At 40.6% G+C, this 27,402-nt stretch overlaps 4 protein-coding genes across 4 annotated transcripts; 1 reads left to right on the top strand and 3 right to left on the bottom strand.

Annotated features, from left to right (window-relative positions):
* Positions 1–243: 243 nt before the first annotated feature.
* On the top strand, positions 244–9,068 carry LOC113591105 (lutropin-choriogonadotropic hormone receptor). The gene is made up of 11 exons (XM_035529564.1): positions 244–410; positions 535–606; positions 3,589–3,663; positions 3,861–3,935; positions 4,035–4,109; positions 4,556–4,633; positions 5,194–5,262; positions 5,664–5,738; positions 6,705–6,893; positions 7,106–7,177; positions 7,915–9,068. Exons 1-11 carry the CDS (start codon positions 244–246, stop codon positions 9,059–9,061), a joined length of 2,094 nt encoding a protein of 697 aa, XP_035385457.1. The 3' UTR covers positions 9,062–9,068.
* Positions 9,069–9,349: 281 nt separating this feature from the next.
* On the bottom strand, positions 9,350–15,809 carry gtf2a1l (general transcription factor IIA, 1-like). Its single transcript, XM_027031477.2, has 9 exons — positions 15,804–15,809; positions 14,945–15,061; positions 14,611–14,734; positions 14,277–14,329; positions 13,551–13,644; positions 12,294–12,886; positions 11,710–11,985; positions 10,495–10,584; positions 9,350–10,112 (listed from the first exon to the last, which is right to left on the bottom strand). The coding sequence occupies exons 1-9, from the start codon at positions 15,807–15,809 to the stop codon at positions 10,005–10,007; spliced, it is 1,461 nt and encodes a 486-aa protein (XP_026887278.2). The 3' UTR covers positions 9,350–10,004.
* Positions 15,613–23,825, bottom strand: LOC113591111 (stonin-1). Its single transcript, XM_027031480.2, has 4 exons — positions 23,687–23,825; positions 17,903–19,840; positions 16,343–16,545; positions 15,613–16,189 (listed from the first exon to the last, which is right to left on the bottom strand). Exons 2-4 carry the CDS (start codon positions 19,761–19,763, stop codon positions 16,124–16,126), a joined length of 2,130 nt encoding a protein of 709 aa, XP_026887281.2. The 5' UTR covers positions 19,764–19,840; positions 23,687–23,825; the 3' UTR covers positions 15,613–16,123.
* Positions 23,826–24,995: 1,170 nt separating this feature from the next.
* Positions 24,996–27,178, bottom strand: rps27a (ribosomal protein S27a). The gene is made up of 6 exons (XM_027031482.2): positions 27,132–27,178; positions 26,958–27,022; positions 26,444–26,498; positions 26,262–26,347; positions 25,324–25,455; positions 24,996–25,185 (listed from the first exon to the last, which is right to left on the bottom strand). Exons 2-6 carry the CDS (start codon positions 27,003–27,005, stop codon positions 25,036–25,038), a joined length of 471 nt encoding a protein of 156 aa, XP_026887283.1. The 5' UTR covers positions 27,006–27,022; positions 27,132–27,178; the 3' UTR covers positions 24,996–25,035.
* Between the last annotated feature and the right edge of the window lie 224 nt (positions 27,179–27,402).

The following is a 27,402-nucleotide window of genomic DNA, read 5'->3' as shown; positions in this document are numbered from 1 at the left end:
ACATTATCAGTGACTTAGCCTTGTTAAAGTAGACGAGGACTTGTGCTCGTGAGAGAGTGACAATAAGCAGTTGCATAACCTTGCAGAGCGGCGCCTGCTCCGAGTGACGCATACGCACCAACGGGTCCGTGCATCTCCGACTACAGGTGGACAGACCGGTACAGTGTGCTGGCGAAAGTGGCATTAACCACTCTAAACTGGAGTGTATATGCGTAAAGACAGGACAAGAAGTTAAAGAGGACTATGCCTCCACATATGTTGTGGTTGCTGGCAGTACTGGTCAGCGCAGGGGATGTGTGTCACTGCCGGACATACTCCTGTCCAGCGATCTGCCAGTGCACAACAGAACGAGTCAGCTGCAACAGGCACACTCAGGAGAATTCTCAAGCTACGTCTGTAACAAGCAAATTGTAAGTATCTAGTCTATACGATCTCGTTGTTCCAGAGTATTAACAAGAATTTTGAATTACTGACAACTCGCATATAAGAACAAAGTGAAAGATTTACATTAGTGTCATGCTTTTATGTTTCCAGGAGATTAACTCACCTGCCTTTCAGAGACGTGCAGAGCGGAACTTTCAAAAAGCTTATCAACGTGACGAGAATGTGAGGTTTGGGTTCATCTACAGTGTTACAGTAACAATGTGAAATATGAAATTTATACAAGGATATTGAGGTTGGCATCACTTGCGTGTGTGTGTGTGTGTGTGTCCACTGTCCAAGTCAAGTATTTTTATTTTTATTTCCTCCATGTTGTTTATAATAGGCCTAGAGTGAGCACTACTTCTAAGGGTGATCGCCATTTCTCCCACTGTACACTGTTCAATTTTTATTCAGTGAGAGATATGTCATTTATGGAGATTAGGTACAGCGTGTTTCGCGGTGATACAAATGTGCTGAGTTTCACACACTGCAATGATTTGCTACTTTTAAATCCTCAATCTCGGTCTCTCTTTCACTGCTCAGCAAGCTAGTATTCTTCTCTGTATAACTAAGACTAGGCACAGGCCAAGGTGCTGCAGTCATTGGAGACTAATGTTCATGAATTGAATGGTGTTTGATAACAGAGGCAATAATAAGTTAAAGATTTTATGCCACACCCTGAATCCTCACCCCTGGTCATAGAGTTCATCAATAGGCAGCACCATCGTAACGAACCTTAAAAAAAAACCTCCGAAACATAACAGCGATGTTTGTAATTCCAACGTAAATACTTTGACTAAATCAGCAATGTCAGCGTTAATTAAATTTAAATCCACATCAGAAATTAAAAGAACTTGTGCAGGTCATAATTTTGCATGCATAACGAGAAGGCCCTACCAAATACTCACAGTGAACTAATAAAATGCAATAAGGTACCAGCGAAATCTGCATAAATTATTTACTCTAAAGCACAGCCAAGTAGTATAAAATTATAATGCATGAAAAACCTTTATAATTTGATCTAATAACAGCACCTCGTGTTACAACCCACTCATTGTCTGCTACTTGAGGGAAACCTAAACTAAAATGTAATTATTTAAAAAATAGTATATCAATGGAAAATAACTGCTTCTATTATAAACAGAAATGCAGTATTTAATCTAACGTGGACATCTTTCATCCCCAGTTTGCAGTATTAGACATGGATTTATCCCAAGAGTAATACTGCTTAACTACAAACACTGACGCAACCTACTTAGCTTTTGCATCCCTTCCATCTTTACGCACACTCCCCCGTCACTTTCACACATACATTCACACACATATACATCAGCACAAACGAGCATCAATATATATTATCACGTCGCCTATTATTGTTATATATTGTTATATAAGGCTGTGAGAGGTCGCGCGAGAGTTAAACTGAGTAAGAGAGACTGAAAGTGCGCGCCAACTACAGGAAACGCACACGAGCGCGAGTAAAACTGCGAGTGAGCTACTGAAAAGCTTGAAAGCGGAGATGACGACTAAATCTCATTCATGAAAGGCTAACCGCTGCTAATCAAACAATACTCTTATAGATGTTACCCAAATAACCAGGTACACTTCACAGGACTCAGGCATGGAATTATAGTCTATTCTAGTTACACTGTGCTGACATGGGAATACATGTTCTGCAGAAAATCTTTTAAACTGTTTAAGGTTTGATGCAATTTTTCAACATGGGTGGTGGTTGACCATGAGAAGAAAATGGTATCCAAAACAAAGTTTAATTTGTTTACGCACAAACATACTCAGATAAAACATCAAGCATGCCATCATTTTTACAAGACATGAATGAATAACAGTTAAAGGTTGGACAAGTTAGTTGCATATTGTACATCTGACTGGTGAGTGTGGTGTGTGCATGGTGTGGCACGTGACTGGTCGGTGTGGGTGCAAGCAGGTATTCAGCTCTCTAAAATATATTTTTCTATCAGTACAGTAAATCATAGAAAAATAACACAAACTGAAAAAAAATATCTTTGCATTCCCATATTAACAATATTGTATACTGACAATGGATGACATGAAGCTCCTCCCCCATGTCAAACCCAACCTGAATGCAGTTTCCCATGCTCGCGCACACTTTCACCCACTCGCTATCACGTGTAGGTCCTGTCGCTCACGCGCACTTTCAGTCTCTCTCAGTTTCACTCTCGCGCATCCTCACACAGCATCCCCAATGAAGGGGATGGTGAAGGAAAAAAAGAAAAACCTTAACAGGAAAAAATAACTCCTGGAGTCGATGTACTTTTAGCTAAATTACTTTTTGGGACAATGGAATGAACTAATAATTGCTTTAGTAGCAAACACTAGTTTACTGGCATCAGAAATAGTTCATTACCAATACTGTTTCAAAACAAATTATGTATAGTTCTAATATTTTGATTAAAAATAAATTCTATTATTGCATAAGCAAGAAGGAAGGTTAGAGTAACTGCCGGTTCTTAGTAAAAACCAGATTGATGTGATAAAAGTATTACTTTCGAAGTACTGTTTAGCGAGTGTAATGTTGAGTGATAGTTTTACAAGGAGACAAGGCAGCTGACAATAGAAATTAAATAAAAACAATACACATTGGTCAAAAGTTACTGAAATAATCATTTCTTGGCGTTTGAGACGTAGCATGTAGAAGCTGATTCTTAAGATGTGCCATTGATGATGCACGCAGGAACAATAAGAAATCTGTTCTCAATAATCTTCGGCAATTTGTTTAAAATGGAAAACGCAATTATGTAAATTACATTCTCAAAGACTGAGGAGGGAGTTACATCTCCATGGATGTAAGAAAGCATTTAAATTTTCTTAAACCAAGTTTAAGTGGTTTTGGATTGAGCAGGACTGTTATTGTAATGAAGTGAAATTAAGGCAACTGGATGAGTAAAGAGTTGTTGGGAGGAGGGAAGGACATCACAGAGCAGCCATTTCATCTGTGACATTTATGCTTTTAACTACATTACATGAACACTGGAGGACAATGGTTAATGTGATAGCATATTTATTATTTTTAATTATTGTGTGAAATGAGTCAAGTGAAAATAAATTAGAAACAGCAACCATTCTCACATATTGATTTATTTGCTTGTTTATACTTGTGAAATAGCTGCTGTGTTTCTTCTGCAGTGAAATTTCCCAAAGTGACTCAATCAGGACCATACAAGGCAAGGCATTTCTCTCCATTCACAGCCTTGAAGAAATGTAAGTCTTTTCATTGTGTCTTAAATAGTCTTGAGTATATTTACACACGCATACATGCACATCATGTGTTTAGAATTTAATGTCAACTTTTTACTTAACATCAAAATTGACAGAAAATAAATAAATAAATAAATATATATATATATATATATAATACAACTACTGAAAGTAAAAATTGCCATTGTTTTGTTTTTCAGTTCAATACAGAATATTAATCAACTGATGGCCATTGAAAATGGTGCCTTTACTGACTTGCCTAAACTACGATACCTGTAAGACACCTTATCAGCTACCAAGAGCTGTATTTTTACGATGTTAATAGAGTCACACATTAGATTCTCTCTCATTTATTTCTAATTTATTGTGTTTAGAAGCATCTGCAACACAGGTGTGAGACATTTTCCAGACCTTTCCACCATCTCCTCAATGGAGCTATTTTTCTTCCTGTGAGTAATCAGATCCCTCTGCGATTTGGAGGACAGAGTAACAATTCTGATTTAATACTGTGGCCTTCCAACTGCACCTGCAAAGCTGCAGTACAGATCTTTGGACCTAAGCCCAGCAAATGCAGTGCTAAAGGCTCTGCATGTTAATTATGCATAAATGGCTCTCTGGAGTGTCAAAAAAAGAATCCTGATTGAACATTCAATTCAGCTTACAGTCTTCTCAGTTTCCTCAACTAAATATTTCGGGGATGGCGGGGGGGGGGGGGGGGGGGTGTAAGTAGGTGACGTGCATAAAAGAATACAAAATGTTGGGTTTGTTTTTTTTATAGCTCCCTCCCTTCTTGGAAATACAACCCCTTATAGGACCCTCACCCTTCATGCTTCATTCTATTGGTATTTTGAAGACCGTTCACACATTATCCTGTTTATTTTTTCTGTTTGTGAAGGGAGCTTGGAGACAACATGCGGATAAACAGCATACCAGCCAATGCATTTCAAGGCATATCCAAAGAAGACATGTATATGTGAGTTCTGAAGCAGGGTACAATTTTCCATTTTAATGTGTGAGACCATAGTACTTGACCTTTCCTCCAAATAAGCATCAATTGTAACTCAACAGCTACACCCCCCACTTTTCATATGATCAACTCATTAAAAGTCAACCAGATTGTGAACCAAGATTTAAAGGTTAACCAGAGTTCTAGAGCATAATTGCATTTTGCAAAGCAGCACCATCTTAATCCAGGAAACGAGCCATTAAGATATTTAGAATGCCTATATCTGCACTAGGTGATGTTTTGGGTGTGTTTGTATAAAGCCAAGGTGGAAAAATGGAAGATTTTATGTGGAGAAGCATTTTAGTATTGTTCAAAAACATCTACATATTGTTCAAATGTTTCCAGCAAACTGCAGCAATTCTAAAGCTGATATAACTGCAGAATTATTGTATTCATAAAACCACCACCTTGATACATGATCTGGGTACTGTTAGGTCAGCAGACACAGTGACATTCATGCCCTTTTTTAAAACTTTCAACATCCAAACAACTGAAATGGGTTTTTTTGTGAATGTCTCACTTTTCAGGAACCTTGTCAGAAATGGATTTACTGAGATAAAATCACACGCTTTCAATGGGACGAGGCTGGATAAGGTGTACGTATCTATAAAACTCAGTGGAAACGTTCATATTTTCAGGCATGCCACTTCCAGACATGTTTACAAGAAGCTGCCTCACTTGTCTCCAAGTGAGTGGCAGAATCAGATGTTTGTATTGCGACTGAAGGTTTAGTCTAAGAACATAATGTAGGGAACATAATGTATGGGTAAATAAACGAGACAAAAATGAGACAAAACACTGATTGGGCTATGCAGTGTTTTCCTAAACATGCACAAAAACATTGCTTGTTCAGATTTAGTGGCTAGATGTTAATCAGTGTGGTCTTAATGCAGGACCTGTGTATTTTCACCTATGCAGTAGGCTGTGGTCATACTGCGTAATACCAGTACATTTGAGTGTAATTACATACTGATCACATTTTTTTCCAACTTTTTAGAATTCTGAAAGACAACATGCATCTTAGTAAAATCCATAACGCTGCCTTTGAAGGGGCTGTAGGACCAGCTGTTCTGTAAGTAAAATTTGTAACTTTGCACTGTAAAGTAAAATGTGAAAATGACATTATGGGGTACTACTGGCAAAGGAATTAAGGAATATGAGCGCAGTGGGAATGCAAATGGCACACAAGGCCCGTTTCTTCAAGATCTTTTGCATTTATATTTATGGCATTTAGCAGGCAAAGTAAGAGAGTTCAGAAATGCATATAGATGGAGGGGGGGGGGGGAAACCATCACATTCCTATCTACTTGCCAAGGTCTGTGTGTTTCCTGGTTTCAAAGTACCTGTCCCTCATAACTATTTCAAGGCAAGCGTCTCAGTCACCCTGAAATTTAGCCTTGGTATGAAAGAGGCAAACACAGAGGATGCAGGGTCACACTAAAGAAGGAAAAGTAGTTTAAATGTTTGCTACCTACTGTGGAAATTATCTGGCACAGTTTTACTGAGGTACTTGTATATCAGTTTAACTTTTTTTTTTTTTTTTTTTTTTTTAACTGAAAAGTATTCATTATTGTGATTCTGCAAGAGGGATCGCAGAAAGAGATTAAACAAGAAACATTCCTAAAAAGGTCACCATCGCATCTTGCCAAGATTGTAGCAAAACAGATACAATCTTTGTTTCTGTGAAATGTTTGTCAGGAACTCTTGCAGACTGTTACATTAGATATGACAGAGGATCATTTGGACAAGCATTGCACTTTTTAATTGCCCAACTACTGAGGCCAGACAGTCATGTGTACAGAAATAATAGGATAGGACACATAGGATGTTTAAAAATATTGAATATTGAATTATATTGAATAATATATTACGAAAATATGCCAAAAGCATTTCTAGTATTTATATTAGAAGCAAATGTCTCTATAAACAGTGTAATTTAAAATTATGACTTAATTCACATATATTGACCTCAGCCTGATTGTGCTGTATGATGCGCACACATGTACATGTAAACTTGCATGTATGCATGTGTGTGTAGAGATGTCTCATCCACTGCGCTCCAAGCACTTCCCACCTGGGGACTGACTGCGGTGAAGGTTCTAAAAGCACGGTCTACACCTGCTCTCAAGACACTACCCCCATTGGAGAACCTTCTAGATCTACAGGAGGCTGAGCTCACCTACCCCAGCCACTGTTGCGCCTTCCACAACCGGAGACTCCACAACAGGTCTGATCCAGAACGTGCAGGGAGAAGGTGCAGAGTTAATTTCCCAGTGGCTGCAGAATGGAGGTTTATTATACTTTGCATTCTCCTTCATTTTGAGAACAGAACCTCTGCAGAATATGCTAAGCACAAATAAAATAGCAAAACACCAAATCTGAGACCAGCCTTTATTAAGTTTGAAACATAAATGGCGACATTCTCTTGTCCCAATGCAGGGAGAAGACCACAATTGGCCAGTTTAAAAACCTAACCAAGCTATGCAATAAGGACAACCAGCCTGATTTCACGTAAGACTGACTCAGTGACATTCACCGTATTATTCTTTGTAAAATTGAAGTTATCTAAACACGTATAGGACGATTTATACTCACCTGAGACATATGAGTAGGTGCAGTGTTAAGATTCCCCCCCCCAATAATTGCTTTGCAAATCAAATTAATTCTAATCAATTACTTACAACTCTAAGTGTGATAACTGACTAGTCAAAATCAACATTTTTAAAAGGGCACACAAAAAAACAAACAACCACCCTACTTTTCTTCGTATGAAGCCTGAAGCTGCTGCTGCTGGGTTCCCCCACACACACACACACACTGGAGTATAGCGATGAACAGTGCCAGCTAGGTAGATTAGTTCTTGTACAGCTTCACCAAGTCTGTTTAGCTTGGTAAAGTAGTTCCAGCTATTTGTATGAATCAAGCATGCAAAGGCTGTTAAAACTAGACACTTTAGATTTCTCAAAAGCCTCATCATACACAAGAATGTCGACAAAGTAACATTTGTATATAATCAGCCGAGGGGTGTGTACACAATCTGTGTAATAGCTATGCATGTTGCATAGGGTGGGGTTGGCTTTAATCGTTTTAAATTATTAGAGCAAAAACAACAACAAAAAATTCAGGTATCTAGAAGTGTTCATCTAGGATCAAATGTGAAAAAAGATCAACTTCCCCTATAACATCAAAATTAACAGTCAATAGTTGAATATCTCCGACACTTGACACAGACATCTCCTTCTTCACAGTGACGTATCGGGTCAAGAGCTCTCTGACCTTCAAGAAATCAACTTTCACTATCCTGACATGGAGCTGTGCATCAATAGCAGGCCCTTTAAATGCAGCCCAAAGCCCGACGCCTTCAACCCCTGTGAGGACCTGCTGGGTTATGACTTCCTTCGCTGCATCACCTGGGTCATCACTGCCTCTGCGCTAATGGGCAACCTGGCTGTGCTGGTTGTCCTACTCTCTAGCCCTCAGAAGATGACTGTCTCCAGGTTCCTCATGTGCAACTTGGCCTTCGCAGACCTGTGCATGGGCCTTTACCTGCTGCTCATCGCCCTTGTGGACCACTGGTCCCGCCGAGAATATTACAACCATGCCATGGCCTGGCAGACGGGCACTGGCTGCAGTGTGGCAGGCTTCCTTACGGTCTTTGCCAGCGAGCTGTCTGTCTACACTCTGACCACCATTACCCTTGAGCGCTGGCACACCATTACCAATGCCATGCAGACCGACAGGAGGCTCAGACCACGACACGTGGTGGCCATGATGGCCGCAGGCTGGGGCTTCTCCCTCCTGGTGGCTCTGCTCCCCGTGTTTGGGGTCAGCAACTACTCTAAGGTGAGCATTTGCCTGCCCATGGACATCGAAACACCAGCTTCACAGGGCTATGTGGTGGCCTTGCTGGTCTTGAACATGGCAGCCTTCTTGACTGTGTGCGCCTGTTATGTGGGCATCTACTTAAGCGTGCGCAAACCAAACATGGCAACACGCCACGGCGACACGAGGATAGCCAAGCGTATGGCCGTGCTCATCTTCACAGACTTCCTGTGCATGGCACCAATCTCTTTCTTTGCCATTTCCGCTGCAATGCGCATGCCTCTGATCACGGTCTCGCAGTCCAAAATCCTCCTGGTCCTTTTCTACCCCATCAACTCCTTGTGCAATCCGTTCCTGTACACTATATTCACCAGAGCCTTTCGCAGGGACATGTACATGCTTCTGAGCCGCTGTGGCTACTGCCAGATGCAGGCAGAGTTCTACAGACTGCAGGGTCTCTCAGGAGTTGCTTTGGATCCCAGGAACAAGAGGTCGAGGAAAAGCCATTCGAACCAGTTTCAGGGGTATCACATTAAGCTGCGGGGCTGTTTCATCAGTAAAGGTGCAACATGAGCCTCTTCTGTGATTTAAAAATACTGACTGATAACCAATACGCTACAGCAGCGTTCTGTGTATACTGTACATATATACTGCATACAGTGAATGCATTTGAAAAACAAAACATTTCTCCCCCCCCCCCCAATTTACCATTGTAAATGCGACCATTTCTAAACTGTGGGATCTTCTTCAGGAATAAAAGAAAAAACACCTGTACCATTCAATTTCAAAATATTAACCTAGGTATAGATTAGAGATGATTCTATACCCCAACACATGGAAACAGTAATTCATACAAAACTCTTCATGAAGCAACTATTGTTTGTCTGTGCACAGTTACAGCATACACCATAGTGTGCTCCATTCATACATTTTATTTACACTTGCTAAATCCCATGTTTGCTAGTATGCAAATAATATAGCTTTATATTCCAACAGTTATGCCAAAAGATGCAGAACATACAAAAGCATCGACTTTAGTACAGAACCGCAGAACAAGTTCCTTTTTAACAAAAAGTAGTTGTATATAGAAATCCAAAACTAGATACAACACATACACAAGTATAGTTTTGCTTTCAGTGGGTTTTATACACACAGTAAGCAAGAAGGAAGAATTAAATAATAATGATACTCTTATCATGTTCAACATAAACCACAACCTTTATGATCTACCCCTTGAAACACAAAAAGGATTTTTAGACTGGAAACGCAAAAATCCAGAGTTACATCACATACCCAAGAACCAACAAGAGTTCTTGTGGGACTGGCTTTATATTCTGCAATTTTAACTATGCAGACACAAACAAACCAACTAACCAAAATAAAGATATCCAAAGCAAATGCAGCATTAGCTAATAAGAAAATTCTCCACACTTAAAGAAAATTGTGCGTAGTATTTTCCCCACTCGTGTTCACGACAGTTCTCTTTACTGGGCTCAAGTTTTAACACCCCCTCATCTCACCACTCAGCCTCACCAACGGCTTTGGAAAAAACATAGTCCTTACCACTGTAGCACATCACACCGTCTTTCAGATAAAACTTCCATCTGTTTTTACTGCGATGAATCTGTCATAAAAGCATTTATACAAATCTGTTTTGCATTTTAAAAAATATCTGTTGTAAATATTCTTTTGATAATTGTAAATCATTTTAATAAATATGAATACTTTAGGCCACAGACATGAACACAAATCTTTAAACAGAAGTCCACCTTATAGCCAAAATATTGTAATTGAACACCTGTACTACATGTTCAACACCTTTAAAGGTGATATAACTGTTGTAGCTAGCCAGAGCTGCAAACATTGCTTACTACAGCTTTAACGTCTAACATTCATTGAGATTTAAATGAGCAGCCTGCCATCTACCAAAAACAGTCATAATGAGTGAATTAGCATGTGGATTAGGCTTATCCATCAACCGCACAAATCCCCAGAATAATTCTTACCTTATCATACTGACAAACAATGACGTTCTCAGTGTCAAAGATCTCTGGAATATCCTGCTCACTCACATCATCACCAGAGTTCAGTGGATCCTAGACACCAGATAAACAATGACAAGAAAAATGTTATGAAGCAAGTGGACTGAGTAATTTAAGAAATTCATAAGAAATATCGTTATAAACAACACCTTTTTAGAGGTCCCCCCCACCCCCACCAATCCACCAGTGTCAGTAACTTGTTAAAGCACTCCTGCTGGATATCATAACCAGGCCCTTTTGGTCAGGGTAATAGAGTGATATTTGCCCTTTCCATATCTCTGCAAAATTCTCAGTCTATGACATGTCAATTTAACATGCATGCTAAATGGAAGCTGATACCCTAGACTAATCATGGTTCACAGAAGAGTAAACACCACTGGCTTTGTGTTAAAAACAAGCATCAGAAATTCGATACTAAAAAGTTATGCATGGCCTGAGGAAATTTACAAGCAATATGCTAAGCTTGTAAATCCAGATGAAAGTCCCTCAGTCTATTACACTTTCAGAATGCTCTACCTTATTCAAATTAAGACACAGAAATTTAGGAGTGTCGATTGTCTTGGGAATATTTATAATATTTGGCAGATCCCATTAACCAGAGAAACAGATATTTCTCAGTATGGCACTACGTGCGAATCAAACCCATGACCATGGTGTCACTAGCATAATGCTGTACCTACTATACCAGGGAAGCTACAGAAGTGCCTCATTCATAAACACTTTTTTAAAATTCTGTCACAGATATAAAAAATAAAAAGTAATTTGACACTTCTTTTCAAGGGTTTTGCTTTTATGGGAGAGCTATGGTGGCATGCAACGGTGGGCAGGGTTAGAGAGACTTCCAAGTGAATTACATTGTTTTTAGGCAACACTACAATTGTTTTAACCAGTGTCAGTTTCCTTTTATAGCTTGTGTCTAGTTCAATGAAGCCTGCTTAACACTTAATGATATTTTCGTATTTCTTTTTTTGGCTGTTTCAGAATTTCTGAGAAATTCTTGACATCAGCAAAGCAGGCAAATAGAAGAATGCTCATGACCGGTTTGAAGTATTGTTGGAAGTGCTTACAAAGTGTGACACTTTGTCCAGAGGCGGCGTTTATGTCGCTGGTAGTGGCACATAGCTATCTGCTGTAACATTATAGAAAGCAAGACGGGAACTGTGTAGTCGTAGCCCCCACCTCCTCCTCCACCTCCTCCAGATCAGGCTCATCGCCGTCACTGCTGGGACAGCTGCTGCTGCTCTCCCCAGCCCCCTGAAGAGCTTTCAGGGCCTCCGCATTGATCATGCCCAGAAATTCATTCTCTCCGACAGCTCCTTGGTCCTCCTCCTCCTCCTCCCGCCGTTGCTGCTCGCGCTCTTCGTCTCCCACTTCGGAGCTGCTGTCACCCGTGCCGTCAAGCTGAACTATGTCGTCCAGCTCATTGAAGTTGTAGTCCATCAGGAGCCCTTCGAGCTGTGGAGAAATCAACAGAGACTGTGCTGCTCATATCTGTCAGCCACAGACCGAAAGTACTTAGAATGTACTGTGTATGTACTGAAAATCAGGGATCAGAATTTTTAGCACTGCTAGTGCCATTTTCAAAAATAGCTGCAGGAAGTGTCTGCCAAATACAACATAATCCATACATCTCTGGAGACATCATGCGATAAAAAAACCCCCCAAAAAAACAAACAATGGGCCACAAAATATGATTAACATCTTATTTATGACAATATACTAGACAACCAGAATAACCCAGCTCTACAAATATAGGTTTCTACCTTGCCTGCACTGTCAGGCATTCTGTCCAAGTCTGGCAGAAGACTCATGGTGTCAGCAGTGTTGCTCAGGGCTCCAGATTCCTCCCCTATTTTAACAGCTCTCTCCACCATGTCCTGCACGCTGGCTCCGAACTCCAGCATCTGCATGTGAGGCAACTCTCCCTGCAGACCTCTAGGCTGCTGCTGCATGGAGAAGGGTGAAGACACACTCATGTCCAGGGGCTGAGGGCTGAACTCGATGCCGTCCAGGGTGAACTCGATGGAGCTTTCTAGGGCAGACTGCGAAGGCTGGTGCAAAGTAGAAGTGTCTGGGGTAACAGGGACCAGGGCTTGGGTACTTTGCTCCACAGGGATCTTTGGTTGCTGGGTGAGTCGGTTCTGTGTCTGATCCTGTGGTGGTAGGACTGGTTTGGAGGCTTGCGGAACAGGCAGGATTTGAGGACCTGGAGCAGTCACCTGGGCAGGGATTTTATGAATGACAGTAGGGGGTCGATTTCTCTGCTCGATAAGGGACTGATTCGTTTGGGGAGGGATACGCTGACACTCTGGAGCCTGGGTCACCATTACAGGAACGTTGACCTTGTACAAATGGCCTGTGGGAATAAAGGGAGGGCATAAAACGAAAGATAAATGTGAAGGCTCCTGAACATATTCCACAATTAAATGATCAGGTGCAATAATTTCATATTTACCAATCATCAAAGAAAAGCCAGTTTCCCTGGATATTGTGAAATACTATGTATTTATCTGGACTTCATAGACCCTAATGACTGATGAAAGCAAGTGTCAAATTAAAATAAATATAGCTATATTATCAAGGTAATATCAGCAATTCCCTGCCCAAACCTGCTGTACAGCAGAACTAAACTGAACTGTACAAACTGCAGAGGATTCAGGGTAAGACCCACCACCGCAAAGGGATACATCCAATATGTGGTTTGTTTTTTTGTTTTTTTAGCTCCCACACTGCACAGTTCAATATTCTGCCTGCAATATTCTGCCATACCATTTGTGAGCTTTATGAATTATAGCTACAATAAGGAGGAAAAAACACAGGACTATTTCAAGACTAGAACCAGAAGACACCATTTCAAAAGGCCTTGAAAGATCTTGGTTAGCTGGATTTAGAATGTTAGATTAGGATTTGAGCTAAACTCCCCTGGGCATTCTCCAGGACTAACGTCTTCTGGGCCGATTTCCAAAAGCAGGCTTAGAACTGCCTGGTTAGTGTTTGAAGGTATGGGTTATGCTTCACACCTGAGGCAGTCTGTAGGGTCACTCCTGCTGGTATCTGAACAGGATAGGTAACTCCGGGTGGTAGAGAAAATGTTGCAATAGTGCCAGTGTTGCTCTGAAAGTAACGTTTGCATTTACATACCACTGAGAAGGAAAGACAAAGGAAGAAAAAAAAAAAACAACGCGCACACACACACTTAAGAGCCCTTAAGAACCATCACACAAGAAGCCCTTTCGTCCATGAGTTCACACAGAGCATCAACCATAGCTTTAAACTTTGACACAATGTATTAAACATTATACCCCCCCCCCCCCCCCACCTCCTTTCAACCAAACAAAGTACTTGAAACATTTTTCTTTCTTCTTAACGACCTGATAAATTGTAGAAGATTTCCCTTGTGGTCAATAAATGACAGCAGAAAGTATGCTTTGTATGACGTTCTCAACAGAAAAGAGAATAAAATATTATTCTTGAAACTATATTATTTTTCCATTGGTCTCAGGACTATGTTTTGTGCTCTTTCCAGGAAATGGTTTGTGACGCTGACTTTGATTACAAGTCCTTTCCAAAGGGCAGCCCGGGTATAAATATGAATATTGTTAATCACAATGTTCTGCTCTGCTTGACACCAGATCTGGAAGGTTTAATCTCACTTACGTGGTGGTTTTACCCCAGCACTTCGCCAGTTTTAAGAGATCACGATGTGTACAGCATAGTCAAGCATAAGAAAGATGCAATTTACTTACTGCTTTTGCTGTAAAACTCTGTGCATGCCGCCCAGCAGGAATGACGACAGAAGCTGAAGCAAAATATATTATTAAAAGGGGGAGACACTATGCGTCTCATAAGTGAACAATTTTGCTAAGCTTTAAAACAGACTGATTAACTAAATGCTGTGTTTTCCACTTGGTCTCAGATTATCAGAATTATGACTGAATAATGACTACAAAAACACTGCACACACCATCACTGTCAAACAGTGACACAATCAAAGCTTTAAAAGCTGTGGAAGTTTTGATTTATTTATTTTTCCTCTTGACAAATAGCTCATGTATAAAACAGCCATGGGAAGCAACTCGCCTGTGGGTTTATGAAGAGTCTGAGGATAATTTGCTGGAAGCTGCAGAACAAAATTTGAGGGATTGAGGTTGTCTTTTGCAAAGCCTTCCACAGCTCTGGACTGCAACACCTTTGACTCCCAAAGCTAAGAGGAGAGATAGTGGGGGTTTCTCTCAGAGAAAGTAATTTTGCCTACTAGATACTAAACCTGCCAAAGTTTAACGAAATTAACATTCAAAATGCATAGAATAGAACCCTATGAAATGATTTCAATAGCACTAACGTTTACGATGTCGACCTTTTCAAAAAAACTGTACAGCGAGTATGTGGCTGGAGGACTGTTACTTAATATTACCTGCCTCAAGTCATCCAGTACTCCCTCCGGTACCCCTTCATCGAGAAAAAGCTCTCTGATACTCTCAATCACATCATCAATGATGGAAAAGTAGAGTTTAGGCTGAGGGGGAAAAGACTATCTTGAGTTAGTCCTTGTTTTTACATAAGGAATAAGAGACGATAGTAATTTTAAGTTATGTTAGCTAGTTAACTAGCAAAACCGTTTTTAGCTAACTAGCAAGCTCTCTAAGACAGTTTAGTTCATAAGAATTTCAAGCAAACATTTTATTATTAAATGTTAGCCGTCACGATACTGAAGTAATTGCCTATATAACTAACAAAATACCACTTTCATTTAAAATTGGCTAGCTACGTACTAGAGAGTTTGAATTTGAAAGCATTTTTCGTTGGAGCTAGGCTCGTTATCTGGTTGAAACTTCACTGAGGTGACACAGCTGATATGGTGCTTTAATCAGTTTAACCAGCTACTCATGCATCCCCTTTACTGCGTGGTGGTTATATGTTTGCTGTTTGGTACAGGTTTGCTCAAAAATCTAACCCCAACGATTGAAGGTTTTAGTGCAGATTCAAAATGACTTGATAAATATCACTGTAATATAGCTGTCACGGAATTTCCCATGGTGCCATAATCTTCTTGTCCGACGGGCTCTAAAAAATAATATTTTGTTTCACAGGAATTAGCTGTTGTTTATTGCTCACAATGCATGGACAAAATGCAATTTAACAAACCACATTATTAAATAACATTAGTCGTTACTGGAAGCTCTAGCTAGCATATCTAATGATTGCTCTGTACTTCAAACAAGTGTTCTTAATATCATGATAATGTCTGCCTAAATGTTTTAACATTTTCTTACAGGCATGGTGACTTATCCATCTGTAAATTGAGATAAAGTGCAACAATACTGTAGGCTAATGGATAAGATTTTACAGGCATTAAAATGCGGTTATCGGACATTTCATGCAAGATTTCATGCGTTTATATGGAAGAGCCATATGTAAAAATGTTAATGTGACACAAACAAAAAGGCTAAAGTAAGAGTATTTAATGCTTCCGTTTTTGTCCTGTGTTGTCGGGTATTTATGAAGTTCGCTAAAGGAATAATGGGCGGTGGTGACGGGGCTGGTGGTAGTTGTTGTCCCCGTATTTCTCTTGTATACAGATCCACATGTTGGTTCACTGTGATGCACAACTTAATGGCTTCTGTAATTCTGCTTCAATTAACTTCTTTTCGATTTTCACCTAAGAAAGTCAGACACGGAGAGATTTATGTTATAAATAAAGACATTGTGCAGTGTTTGTTTAACAATATTTTTTTTCATAGAAGAATAACCTACACCTGTAACTCTCTTACACGGACTGGTGGTGTAGTCATAGGTGTCGCTTTGGCCTTACCTGGCAACGATAGTACGTCCGGGTGCTGACATGTTTTTGAGGCTGAAAGTCACTTTCTGTGCCCAAAGACTTCACCTTTGTCTGAGAAGCAATGGTATCTGCTACTTCACATTCCAGGGTGATAAAAGGGAACCAGTCACTGGGGATCTCCTGGTCTGACGCAAGCTCGAGTTTACAGAAAAAGGAGTGTGGATGATCCACTGCTGCAAGGGGGGGAAAAAAAAGGGGGGGGGGGGGAAATACTGCAATAAGTGTAGTTAGAAATACTGCAATAAAGTGTAGTTAGAAAATACTGCAATAAAGTGTAGTTAGAAATACTGCAATAAAGTGTAGTTAACGCTCTTAACCAGCAGAGGACGCATACAAAACAACAGTGAAAACCTACAAAATAGGTGCTGAAAGTTTGTAAATCAGACAGATCTAATGGTTTCCCTCCTGATACAGTGCATGGTATGCAGAAGTCTGCCATGTCTGTATGTAATGTGACAAACTGTAAGATGACATATCCCTCTGCTACATTAATCCTGTACGCTGGTGCTTTAGAGTCAAAATTAGTGGCCACTAAAAGCTCTCACCAGGCCCTTATGAGACAGACTGCCTGTAGTTTTTTCCCCATAATTTGTGGATTGTAGTTGGACTGTAGTTGGACTGATTTCAGTATATTTTAAATAAAAATATTCTGTTACATTTTGTTACATTTTAAACAACCTTTAAAAAATCTAACAAAACTAACATTAGCTTAAAAATCTAAATCACATTTATATATAGATTATTAAATTATTCATTGTTTAATATTTATTCTATTTGATATGGTATGTATCCTCTTTAAAGGTATTTAATAAATAGACTATGTCTTTTGTTAAATTAAGTGTAGCTAGCAAGAATAGAAAATAGTAGCCATCATTTGCATAAATAATTTGTGTCTGTCCTTTCATTCATTGTCATTTTAAGATCATGTGCTATTAATGCAAAAATGTGCTATTAATGCAAAATGTAATACAAGTTAGGATAATGTGAATACACACAAATACCTATTTGAGAATCCATCTTAACCCTGTAGACAATGGTGCATCTAAGATGAGAGTCATTTTAAAAGGACCAGTACTAACAAACAATTTGGCAGTGTATCATTGTTGAATTTTTAACTGACTGGTTAATCACAGCTTACTATAGTACTAATATTTTGTTTTTCCTTACTATATGCTACCAAGTGTACAAGGTTTAAATATTGTCTCTGCAACTGCATTTGAAATAAAGGTAAAAGACTGCCTCACATCACAGAATCGAAGCTATTTTCCACTAGGAAAAGCTTGATAACATCAGTTGGCTTAGTAACTGCACATGCATTACTTAACAGCACAACAGGGTTTAAGATCATTGGAATGTTGGCATGAGAATTGCTAATTGGAGGATCTAAGCTTTCACATAATGACAGCCTTGTAATGGTAAAAAGTCAAAACAAACTTTGACTGAACATAGAGTAAATGTACAAAATTTTCCATTTGCTGTGTATCAAAAGTTGATATCTCCCATAAATAGAGAAACACAACATTTCCTTACCCATGTTCTTAGCAGGAAGCCTGTCGATCTTCCAAACAATGGCTCCATAAACATTCTCATATTTGACCGTACCCACGGTCACCTGCATTACTGGATAAGAGTCTGTTACGTTCACTGAGCCCATGCAGGCACTTCTGTTCATGCGGGCCTTGAGAGACTTCTGCCACAACAGCGACATAGTACGAGGCACTCTGACCCAATCACCCGGCAACGGCACCTGGATAAGCACATTTTCACTGAGTGCCTGTGTCTCTGAAGCAGTAGCATGGTAGGGGAAGGATGAATGCATATTGAGGAATGCTTGAAGCTCAACATAGGCCCCCTGCACGGTCACCATGGCTTTCAGCGAGAACGGCATGTCTCCACAGACAGACACCGTCTTGTAGCGCATGAGCTCTACCCTACAGGCATCAGGGGGCGAGAACTTCACCAGCCTGGTGTCTTCAAACTCAGCTTCGCGCACACACTTATGGAAGTGATAGTCGGTGATCTCCATCCACACATCGTCATCGCTATCGTCGGAGATGTATGAGGAATCTTTTCTCAGCAGTGCAAGGTCATTCAGTGCCAGGAAACATTCCCCTGAACCATTTAGGAAGGCCAGACAGTGGATCCGTGTGATAGCTGCACGTTCCAGCACGGCTCCGTCTTCGTCCAGTCGCATCCAGATGTGGTCTGCGATCTGCAAGGACAGCTCCTGCTCCTCATAATGCTTCTGGTGCTTGTGGGGAACCGGTAGTCTCATCAGCTCCTCCTCGAGGGACACTAGCAAATCCTCCATGTCCCCATAATCTGTTGTGCCAAACTTCAGCAGCTGTTCCACCTCGGCTTCGTGAGTTACTTCGGGTTTGGGATGGTAGCGCTTTCGCTCTACATATGACATGTGTTCGACCTTCAACGTCGCAATCTTGCGCGGCTCACTGTAGTTCTCCAGCTTGGGGCCAGAGACAGAGCAGCTAGAATGGAGCTGGAACTCTTTGAAAGGCTTCTCCAAACCCTTCACGTAGTACATCTGGAGCACGGCTCCAGGGAGCAACTGCAAGTAGATGGGTCCCCAGTGACGGGATGACATGCGGTTCTTTCTCTCTGGGATCCTCAGCATCAACGGCCAGCCATGCCTTTTCTGGCTGAGGAACAGACCATGCGGAACGAAGGAAGAAGGACCTCTTCCTGTCTCCATATCTTTCAAGGTTACGTTTGGACCTCTTTCCTCCCTTTCCCCATTCCATTCCTCTTGGTCCTCCTTTGCCTTTAGCCTCTCCAGCTTGTGGCAGATGTAGGAGTAGGAGTTCTGAAGGTGGTCCTGGGGAGGCTCGTAACCATCCTTGCTTCTTATGAAGAAGCGAGGCAAGCTCGAGCCAGGCTCAGAGTCTGAGGAGGAGCTTCCAGACTCTCTCTTGTGCTCATTTTCACTCCAAAATGGGTTGAAGTGACCGGGATCATCTTGGAATGCTGGGAATGGTGTGGAGGCCTCAGAAGATAGGTGTGAAGCGCTTCTCTCTGGGGAAGAGAAACTTGTTGACATGCTGGAGAAATTACTGAAGAAGTCAGGCTGCCCCCGAGAGCTGTGGAAAAGGGGAAACGGACCAGGTGGAGTCTCCCTCACTGGGGTACACATTGGGGTGTTACTAGGCACGCGGGAGCTCCCGTTGAGGCTAAGGTGCATTTGGGCACACTCCAGTGAGCTTGATAATCTCCCTGATAGATTCCCCAAGGGAGGCAGCACCAGCTTCAAACCATTTGGGCGAGGTACTGAGCCTGAGCTCGACGGTGGAAGCTGCAGGTGTTTCGGAGGGGAGGAGAGGGGGCTGCCTTCATCGTCAAATGTTACCCAGTTAGTTGGACGGTTTGTGGAGCACATCGTATTGGACAACGTGTTTTGTGCCTTTACAGAACTCTCTCCTGGACTGTCTCTATCAAACCCACCATAGAGGTCATCTGTAAAAATAATAAAAGCAGAGACAACCATAACATTGCAGTGGTCCAAGATTAAAGTGTGAAGAGAAAAAAAAACAAAAACAAAGTAACATAAGAAAATCTGATGAACCCTTATTGCACACAACACAGACACAATGGAACAATTATATTAATGTGACACATTTGCTAAATGGACACATCTGGACCTGCTATATTGAAATTTTCAGTGCAACTGCTTCCAGAAAAACATGCCTTTCACAATGTTTTTTTTACACCAGAAAAAAAAAAAAAAAAAAAAAAAAAAATCCCCTCGTGGCAAAGCAGGGTTACAACACAATGTTTCCAAAAAACAAAATAAGACATTAAAACATGCTGCCAAACTAGCACAAATACATTTAAAATTATTTAATAAACTGTAAAAGCTGACTGCTTATACAGTACTTACAAAGCCTACCTACAGAAGGACACAGAGGAAAGTCTGGGTGTTATCTGAGAAGGCCTGTATCATGTTAAGATCAGGATCACGCTCAGGGCTAAAAACTGCCCTTCTGCCAAGTGAGGTCGAGGTCAAGGTCAGTTTTACTCAGTCCCCATAAGCAGAATACCAGCACGGCTGCAGTTTAAATGAATTGGTGGCACAGCACAAGCTTATGGCTCATTTGTCCTTGTTTTTTTACTGGCTGCAATTTTCTCCAAATACATCCTAGTGGAAATAGACGGGCTATAAATCACCTCCTTCATTAAGTCACTGTAACAGCTGTGAAAGGACAGGAGGAAAATGTGTCACGCTCTGCCTGATTTTGTGTCTGCGTCCCATGTTTTAACTTGCCTGTGTGACTTAAAGGTTTACACAGAACAGCCTGAATCAGCTGGTCATTGTGTAGCAACATCCTTGCACTGGCATGTGGGGAAAAAAACAATATAGCACACTCCTGAATTTAGTTTGAGAAACTGTGTATACTGATTAAATATTCTAAAAGGCACATTTATTCACAGTTTCAGTATCAGACTGAACAGCTAGAGCCTGAGAGCATGCATTCAAAAACCTGAGCACCTTCTCTGAATCAAAGAACGACGAACAGACTCCATGGATGAATCAGTATAGCTTGTGGATGTATGGTGAACACGCCTGAACTGTTGGGAGGTCTGTTTAGAAGTGCATAGAGCAGTGCATGGCTGACAGTCATTCTGCCCATAAGAGCTGTGTACGACACGTCAGCAGAGTTCACAGGGCACTAGGAGTTTGACTTCCTGAGTCGTGTTGTGATGGTGGAACAGATCAGGCTACATCCTGCAATCAATAACTCAAACAATACTTAGCCAACGGCACTGCCTTAAGGGGTGAAAGCTTATTACAGAATAGCGCTGGATCGTTTTTGGCGTCGCTGTGTGGGAAACTAAGCAAACTATAAAAACATACAGTTGCTACAGGCTGTGTCTGCAGAACAGAGGGGCACAGATCAAGTTCCAGTAGCACTCTGTCGGTGGGCTGAGAAATGAGAGGTTACAGAATGTTTGGCGGCTAAGAGAAACATTCTTTACATTCCTCTGGGACAATCAGCATGGATACAGGAAATTCCAGCCACAATCTTACGATTTCATGTATGGATTTGCATTCATTCACCATCGTTCTCATCTAAAGACTTCACACATTGCTCACTAAAGCCTTATAGCTGTCATGGGCCACCATCATATCTCAGTTCATCCTTTTGCTTTGTTGTCCACTAATTGATTCAGACCAAAGGTCTAGACCTCATTAGTCACACCAGCAGGAAAACACGACTAAAATATTTCAGACACTGTATGCTCCATTTTTAGGATTTCATGTTACTTCTTTGTCCAATATTTCACATTTTTGGATCCCATCATTTTAATGGCAGAACACAAAAGATATTGGTTTTTATGCCAGTATATATGGAATACATATCACATGTGCATATCACTTATTTTGATTTTATTATTTTTGATCAAACATAAGCCAGTTGTCAGAAGTACTTACCTGGTGAAGCAGATCATAAAATAACAACTTGTTAAGATGGTAGGTGCTGTTTAAAACTCCTATTTCTAATTATTACCAAAATATGCAATGGAGGTTTCAGAAAATGTTGCATCACACATCTTTTAAACTTTAAGGTTTAAAGTTGCCCTTTAACAAACTACTTTACATCAACATACTCATATTAGCTATTTTTGTATTGTCACTGTCAAACAATGCCTGAAACTTACATGGCATTTGCCATTGTCCAACGACATGAGAAACTCTTCCTGACTGAATGCTTGATGAATCACACTGTTATTAAAATGCACACTAAATCACATGATGTTACAAAAATTTACACTAAACCACGAGGTTATGAAAACGCACACCGAATCACAAGAGGTTATGTAAGCCCCACCGCTCTAGATCCATTTACCACTCTCCACTGCATACCTGCAAACATGTGCTCTTTCTTAGGTTTACCAAAACTAGACAACACACACAGCACAGTTGCAGAAAGGACACACACAAAATAACAGAAAGAAAGTACCAAAGATTCATTGTCTAACTTTGGGATTTGGAATTTGCACAAAGGGAACAATAACTTTCATGTTCCAATTTCATCAGTCATAATTCTGCAGCACAACACTAACTGTCCTTAGTCACATAGTTTGCCATGTAGCAATGTAAGCATATTCTGTTAACTAAGCGCGCAATACAGAAAATACCATGACATCATGAAATAATATTCTGTACTCAAAAGTAAAAAAGAAAATACATTTTTTCCAGTGTTAATGATCCAATGGTCCAAAGGTTAAGATTTACCCTAATGAAGCAGTTTGAATTTTTCCAGTCATGTGAAAATATAATTTCATCTTTACCTTACCTTTAGACCCTGACCACAAATCTATTTCCATTAGGCTACAGTTCTTTAACAGCACCGTGACTTGAAGATGTTCAAAAAAAGTATCAGAAGATGACAATCTTAGGACAGATAATTGCAGGGTACAAAATGAAACATAATCATAACTTTATTCTCTGATGTCATACATGAATACTCTAACTACAGTCCTGTGTATCCTTTAAAAGCTCACATAATCACTATGGTTTCACACACAAACTCGGGGTGAGGTCCAAATTATGGTTGGGCAGAAAAAAAAAAAAATCAATCCGTCTGTCTAACCGCAGAGAAGCTCACCCATTTTCACAATGATCGATGACAAGTAGGCTATTTTAGGTATCTCTAAATGCTCCATGCGTCGCATAGTTTTAACAAGCCCAGAGTGGTAATAGCCTAGCTAATGAATAATTTGCATCAAATTTTATCCCCACAAGACAAACGTACTTAGTTTACAGGCCATGGGTTTGGCTGTATGCGTTTTTGGGCGAATTTTCATAGGTTTGCCGGTTAGAAATGAAGCTTTAAAAAAGGGTATTGGGCTTAACTGGCAACCTTAGCTATGCTGTCGTATAGGCTGTGACAGACCAAAACAAACCAATCTGTTTACTTCCATAAAATTCCACCGATTCACTATTTGGCTTAACTTTCTCCTTTAAAATAAGCGTCATGTCTTTTTAAAACTACGCAAAAAGTAGACCGACATCGTTTATTCAAGAGAGTGACAAACAGGCTTAAAAACATCCAGATCCTTTTGTGCACTGAGTCATGCCGACATCAGACGGTACTGCTAAAGTTAATATTTTGGATAAATTTGTCCAAATAAACTGCGCAACATCTCTTCTGTAGAAAAGTGGCCGACAAGCCATTCCCGTCCCGAGGAGTTTCAGAAGTTGAAGCCCCTACGAAACCCAAGTGAGATTTAACCTCATGCAAACTTCAGGGAAAGAAAAACTCCTCAAAGCGAATGCTGAACAGATTTGATACTCACATAGATTTTCAAGTGCGATATCGGTGTAACATCAAGTCATGACTTGCTCCGAGTCTCACCGAACTCTTTCAAAATGGCAGAGACGACTGGACCGTCTACTGCAACCCTCCCCTCCTCATCCCCATCCTCCACCTCCACGAAAACAACGACACGGGAAGGCCTTGGAAAACCAGCCACTGGGACCCAAGGCCGAAAAAAAGGGCCCTTATGAGGCAGAGTATAGGCTACGAGCACTGCTGTACCGTTTAAACACAGAAACTCCGCAGACTGCTGAATCAGATATAAACAACGTCCTGTCTGCCCTTGTTTGGCCTTATAGAGTAAAATACATCAGTAAAATAAATGAGCAAATGAAACAATGGTTAATTGTTTTAAGGGACCAAATAGATGGCTGGTAAACCTTGGTTCATACTGTTATATTGTTCATGAATATAATGCCTAAAATGAGATGTGTAACTGATTTCTGTGGATGAAATGATACAATACATGAGAAGTCATTGTTACGAGCCTGTCTAGTCCGGGAAGCCGTTACATATGGGGTTTGAGTGTTTCAGCAGTACAAATGAGTTGACTTATTTGGTTGACATAGGATTACATGCAAGCTTTTAATAATAGTCAAATAAGGCTTGCGTTAGTTGCTAACTATTAGCACATTGTACACGACAACAGGTTTAAGAAGGGATAATTTCAGTCACAATACATTACAATCTAAAGTGAAATGGTCTTGCAATAGTAGTTTTAGATTTGTGCATTTTCCTTTTGATAAGTAGCTAAATGTCCTCATTTAGTCAATTCATCTTTTAGCTCCCTTCGCCAGCTTCTAAATCTTTGAAATAACTTAACCCGCATTTGAAAGTGTATTAAGATACATCAACTCCAGTATTACAACACAATGAATCTGAATAAAATTTGCTTGGTTCTATCAAAGAACTATGAAGCAGAGGTCATACTGTGAGTGCAGGGTAAATTTGCATGCACGCTTTTGCAAGAGGCCACACAAAGCTAAATAAATTCCACATTTCAGAATTTATAGAACATAAAAGAACAATCTTCTTTCAAATATTAAAGCTATACTACTAAAAGTTTCCACCCATTTGTAATTAAACCAACTTATTGAGTCTGACTACACAAAACCTTACTTGGACATTAGTGTGGACACACTTCTAATGGGCAAGTGGTTTAAACACAACAGCACTTAAACAGGTCATTATTAAAGGGTGTGGCCTACATACCTGGATTTTGGCTGATTTTGTTAAAGTATCTCCATGGGAACAGGAAAGAAAGTAAAATGATGACCAGACAGAGGTGGTTGGGTGGTGAAATTTTTTTTATTGATTACTACACATCATTCACTTGTCCTCTGGCTTGTTGAAGCAGTAAGTGAGACAGCACTTCCCGCAGTAGTGCCGGTCAAAGTGGCTGGCCATGAAAACACCAGCGCCACACTCGTCGGCGGGGCATTCCCTGCGGAGACGGTGGATCTTGCCATTTTCATCCACCTGAACGAACGGGGGCAACATAGGGTTGGGGCAGTGCAAAACCCATCGCAAAACTGTCAATTTTCCCCATGCACCCATCACAGCGAAGTATTCCCAGATCAACTAGGTACACGTCTAAAACTAGAAACCCCAGCTCACCTTGTAGTACTTGAGCACGGCGAGCTTGACCTTCTTCCTCTTGTGCTTGTTCTTTTTGGGGGTGGTGTAGGACTTCTTCTTCCTCTTCTTAGCACCGCCGCGCAGTCTCAGAACCAGATGCAGCGTGGACTCCTGCGCAGAGGAAAGACCTCAGCCACCACAGCACTGCATACAATTTACTCAACTAGTTAAACAGACGCTACTCAAGATGCAACATGTAGATGCAGTTTAGATTTAAAAAATAGCCAGTTACTTACTGTGAACTTGTTAATTAAGTCAAAACAAAAGCAATTAAGATACAGTTCAAAATCTGTCTCCCCCCCCCCCAACCCCCAGTCTCCAGCTCTTATTTACTTTATAAATTTGCAAGCTTTCACTCCCACAAAGTCTTCACTGGTTTTAAACCGGCATCGTCAGTATTGCAAGCTCACCTACTTGGTTATATCTTTTGACCCAGACTAACAACACTCATGTCGTGGTGTTTGAACCCTGCCTGTAACATCAACACAAAGCACACGGACGGCAGAAATGGCCAAAATGACCACCCAGAATGAATTCTTCCCCCCCCATCACATCTCAGTAACACTGCAGTTATATTGGCTATTAGCAGTGCAAGAGAACGATAATGGCACTTTAATGCCATGTTTTGTTTTTTTTAAACACTCAAAGCCTATCTTCAATGACCTGTCCAAACCTCAGCAACATTTACAATCAAAGGATATTGCCCAGAATTCAGTGAGTAATTATATATATATATATATATATATATATATATATATATATATATATATATATATATATAATTTAAAAAAAAAAATCAAGGAGCACCATTCTAGGTTAAACAATCCATACTTCATACAAAGATAAGACCACATATGTACGTAAATCAAACCCTTGCAGACTGGCAGGTTTACAAATGAGACCAGAACATTTCGTACCTTCTGGATGTTATAATCAGACAGGGTGCGTCCATCTTCGAGCTGTTTCCCAGCGAAGATCAATCTCTGCTGGTCAGGTGGGATACCTACACATTTCAACAGGAATTACAGCTCTGTGCACAAAGCACATCTAGCGACACCACAAATAACCTTCCTTTTATTTAACTGAGATTTGGCATTACCTTCTTTGTCTTGGATCTTGGCCTTGACATTTTCAATAGTATCTGAAGGTTCAACCTGCAAATAGCAGAGGGGCAAATATTCAACCTGGTTGGAAAAGACCATAATACGTCCGGTAGTGAGACTATATGGCAGGCTGCATTATGCTGAACTACGCATGGCCTGCTCATGTAACGTTACATTTACGCAATTATTCACCTGTTTGTCAAAAAAATCGAATAGTGTTTTGGAAATGCTTATCTAAATACTAAAGCAGTAACCTAGGATAAAGCTTTCTAGTGATATATCTAACTAGACAGCTGTCCACACGTGCTGAACTAGCCAGCCGGGGAATCTACTGCGGACTGATGCATTTCCACACAATGGTGCTCTCGACTAAACCTAAAAATATCAAATTAATGTTTGTTATTTGGGCAACTTAATGTCCAACAGTGTTTTGAGTGAATAACTGAAGTGCGGCGTGATGGCAGAAGCCCGCATCGTTACTGCATGAACCAATGCGCTCCCACTGCCCACCTCAAGGGTTATGGTCTTCCCCGTCAAAGTTTTGACGAAAATCTGCATTCTGGCGTTCAATCCACCTGCACATAAAGGATCAAGAATATTCTGGCGATTAATATAACTCAATCGGCGAAGCCGTTTTGTTGATTTCACGTTTAATTTTCAGTCTGAAACGGGAGCAACACTCACCACAAGACTCTTGCTAATGGCGGATCATGAGAAAGGGGCTTTGGGAGCTTGCCACGGGGTTTTCTGGGCGCGATCGCAGGGACTAGGAGCCCTGCAAGAAGCCTGTTTTAAAACACGCTGTATAAAATCGGAATTTTAATCATCCGAGTTGTACGTATAGGGCTCTCAAAAAGACCGTATGTACGATTTCGATTATTAAAAGCTGTAGTTGGATTTGTTAGGAAAAAATACCTAGAAAACTTTGTCTCCATAGTAACTATAGATGCGGTAG

Source organism: Electrophorus electricus, chromosome 9 (assembly GCF_013358815.1).
Source record: "Electrophorus electricus isolate fEleEle1 chromosome 9, fEleEle1.pri, whole genome shotgun sequence".
In the NCBI taxonomy this organism is placed as follows: domain Eukaryota; kingdom Metazoa; phylum Chordata; class Actinopteri; order Gymnotiformes; family Gymnotidae; genus Electrophorus; species Electrophorus electricus.
This window is presented reverse-complemented; position numbering and strand designations above follow the sequence as displayed.

Coding starts and splice junctions, on each gene's coding strand:
- LOC113591111 (XM_027031480.2), bottom strand. CDS start 19,763: ATGTGCTCCACAAACCGTCCAACTAACTGGGTAACATTTGACGATGAA. Junction 16,546..17,902: donor GCTTCCTGCTAAGAACATGG/GTAAGGAAATGT, acceptor CCCCCCTTGCAG/CAGTGGATCATCCACACTCC. Junction 16,190..16,342: donor GGACGTACTATCGTTGCCAG/GTAAGGCCAAAG, acceptor TGACTTTCTTAG/GTGAAAATCGAAAAGAAGTT.
- LOC113591105 (XM_035529564.1), top strand. CDS start 244: ATGCCTCCACATATGTTGTGGTTGCTGGCAGTACTGGTCAGCGCAGGG. Junction 411..534: donor ACGTCTGTAACAAGCAAATT/GTAAGTATCTAG, acceptor TTATGTTTCCAG/GAGATTAACTCACCTGCCTT. Junction 3,664..3,860: donor ATTCACAGCCTTGAAGAAAT/GTAAGTCTTTTC, acceptor TTTGTTTTTCAG/TTCAATACAGAATATTAATC.
- rps27a (XM_027031482.2), bottom strand. CDS start 27,005: ATGCAGATTTTCGTCAAAACTTTGACGGGGAAGACCATAACCCTTGAG. Junction 26,499..26,957: donor GGAAGACCATAACCCTTGAG/GTGGGCAGTGGG, acceptor TGCTATTTGCAG/GTTGAACCTTCAGATACTAT. Junction 26,348..26,443: donor CAAGATCCAAGACAAAGAAG/GTAATGCCAAAT, acceptor TGAAATGTGTAG/GTATCCCACCTGACCAGCAG.
- gtf2a1l (XM_027031477.2), bottom strand. Junction 10,585..11,709: donor TGGAGGAGGTGGAGGAGGAG/GTGGGGGCTACG, acceptor TCTGGTGTCTAG/GATCCACTGAACTCTGGTGA. Junction 10,113..10,494: donor TTGTTTGTCAGTATGATAAG/GTAAGAATTATT, acceptor CTTTTATGACAG/ATTCATCGCAGTAAAAACAG.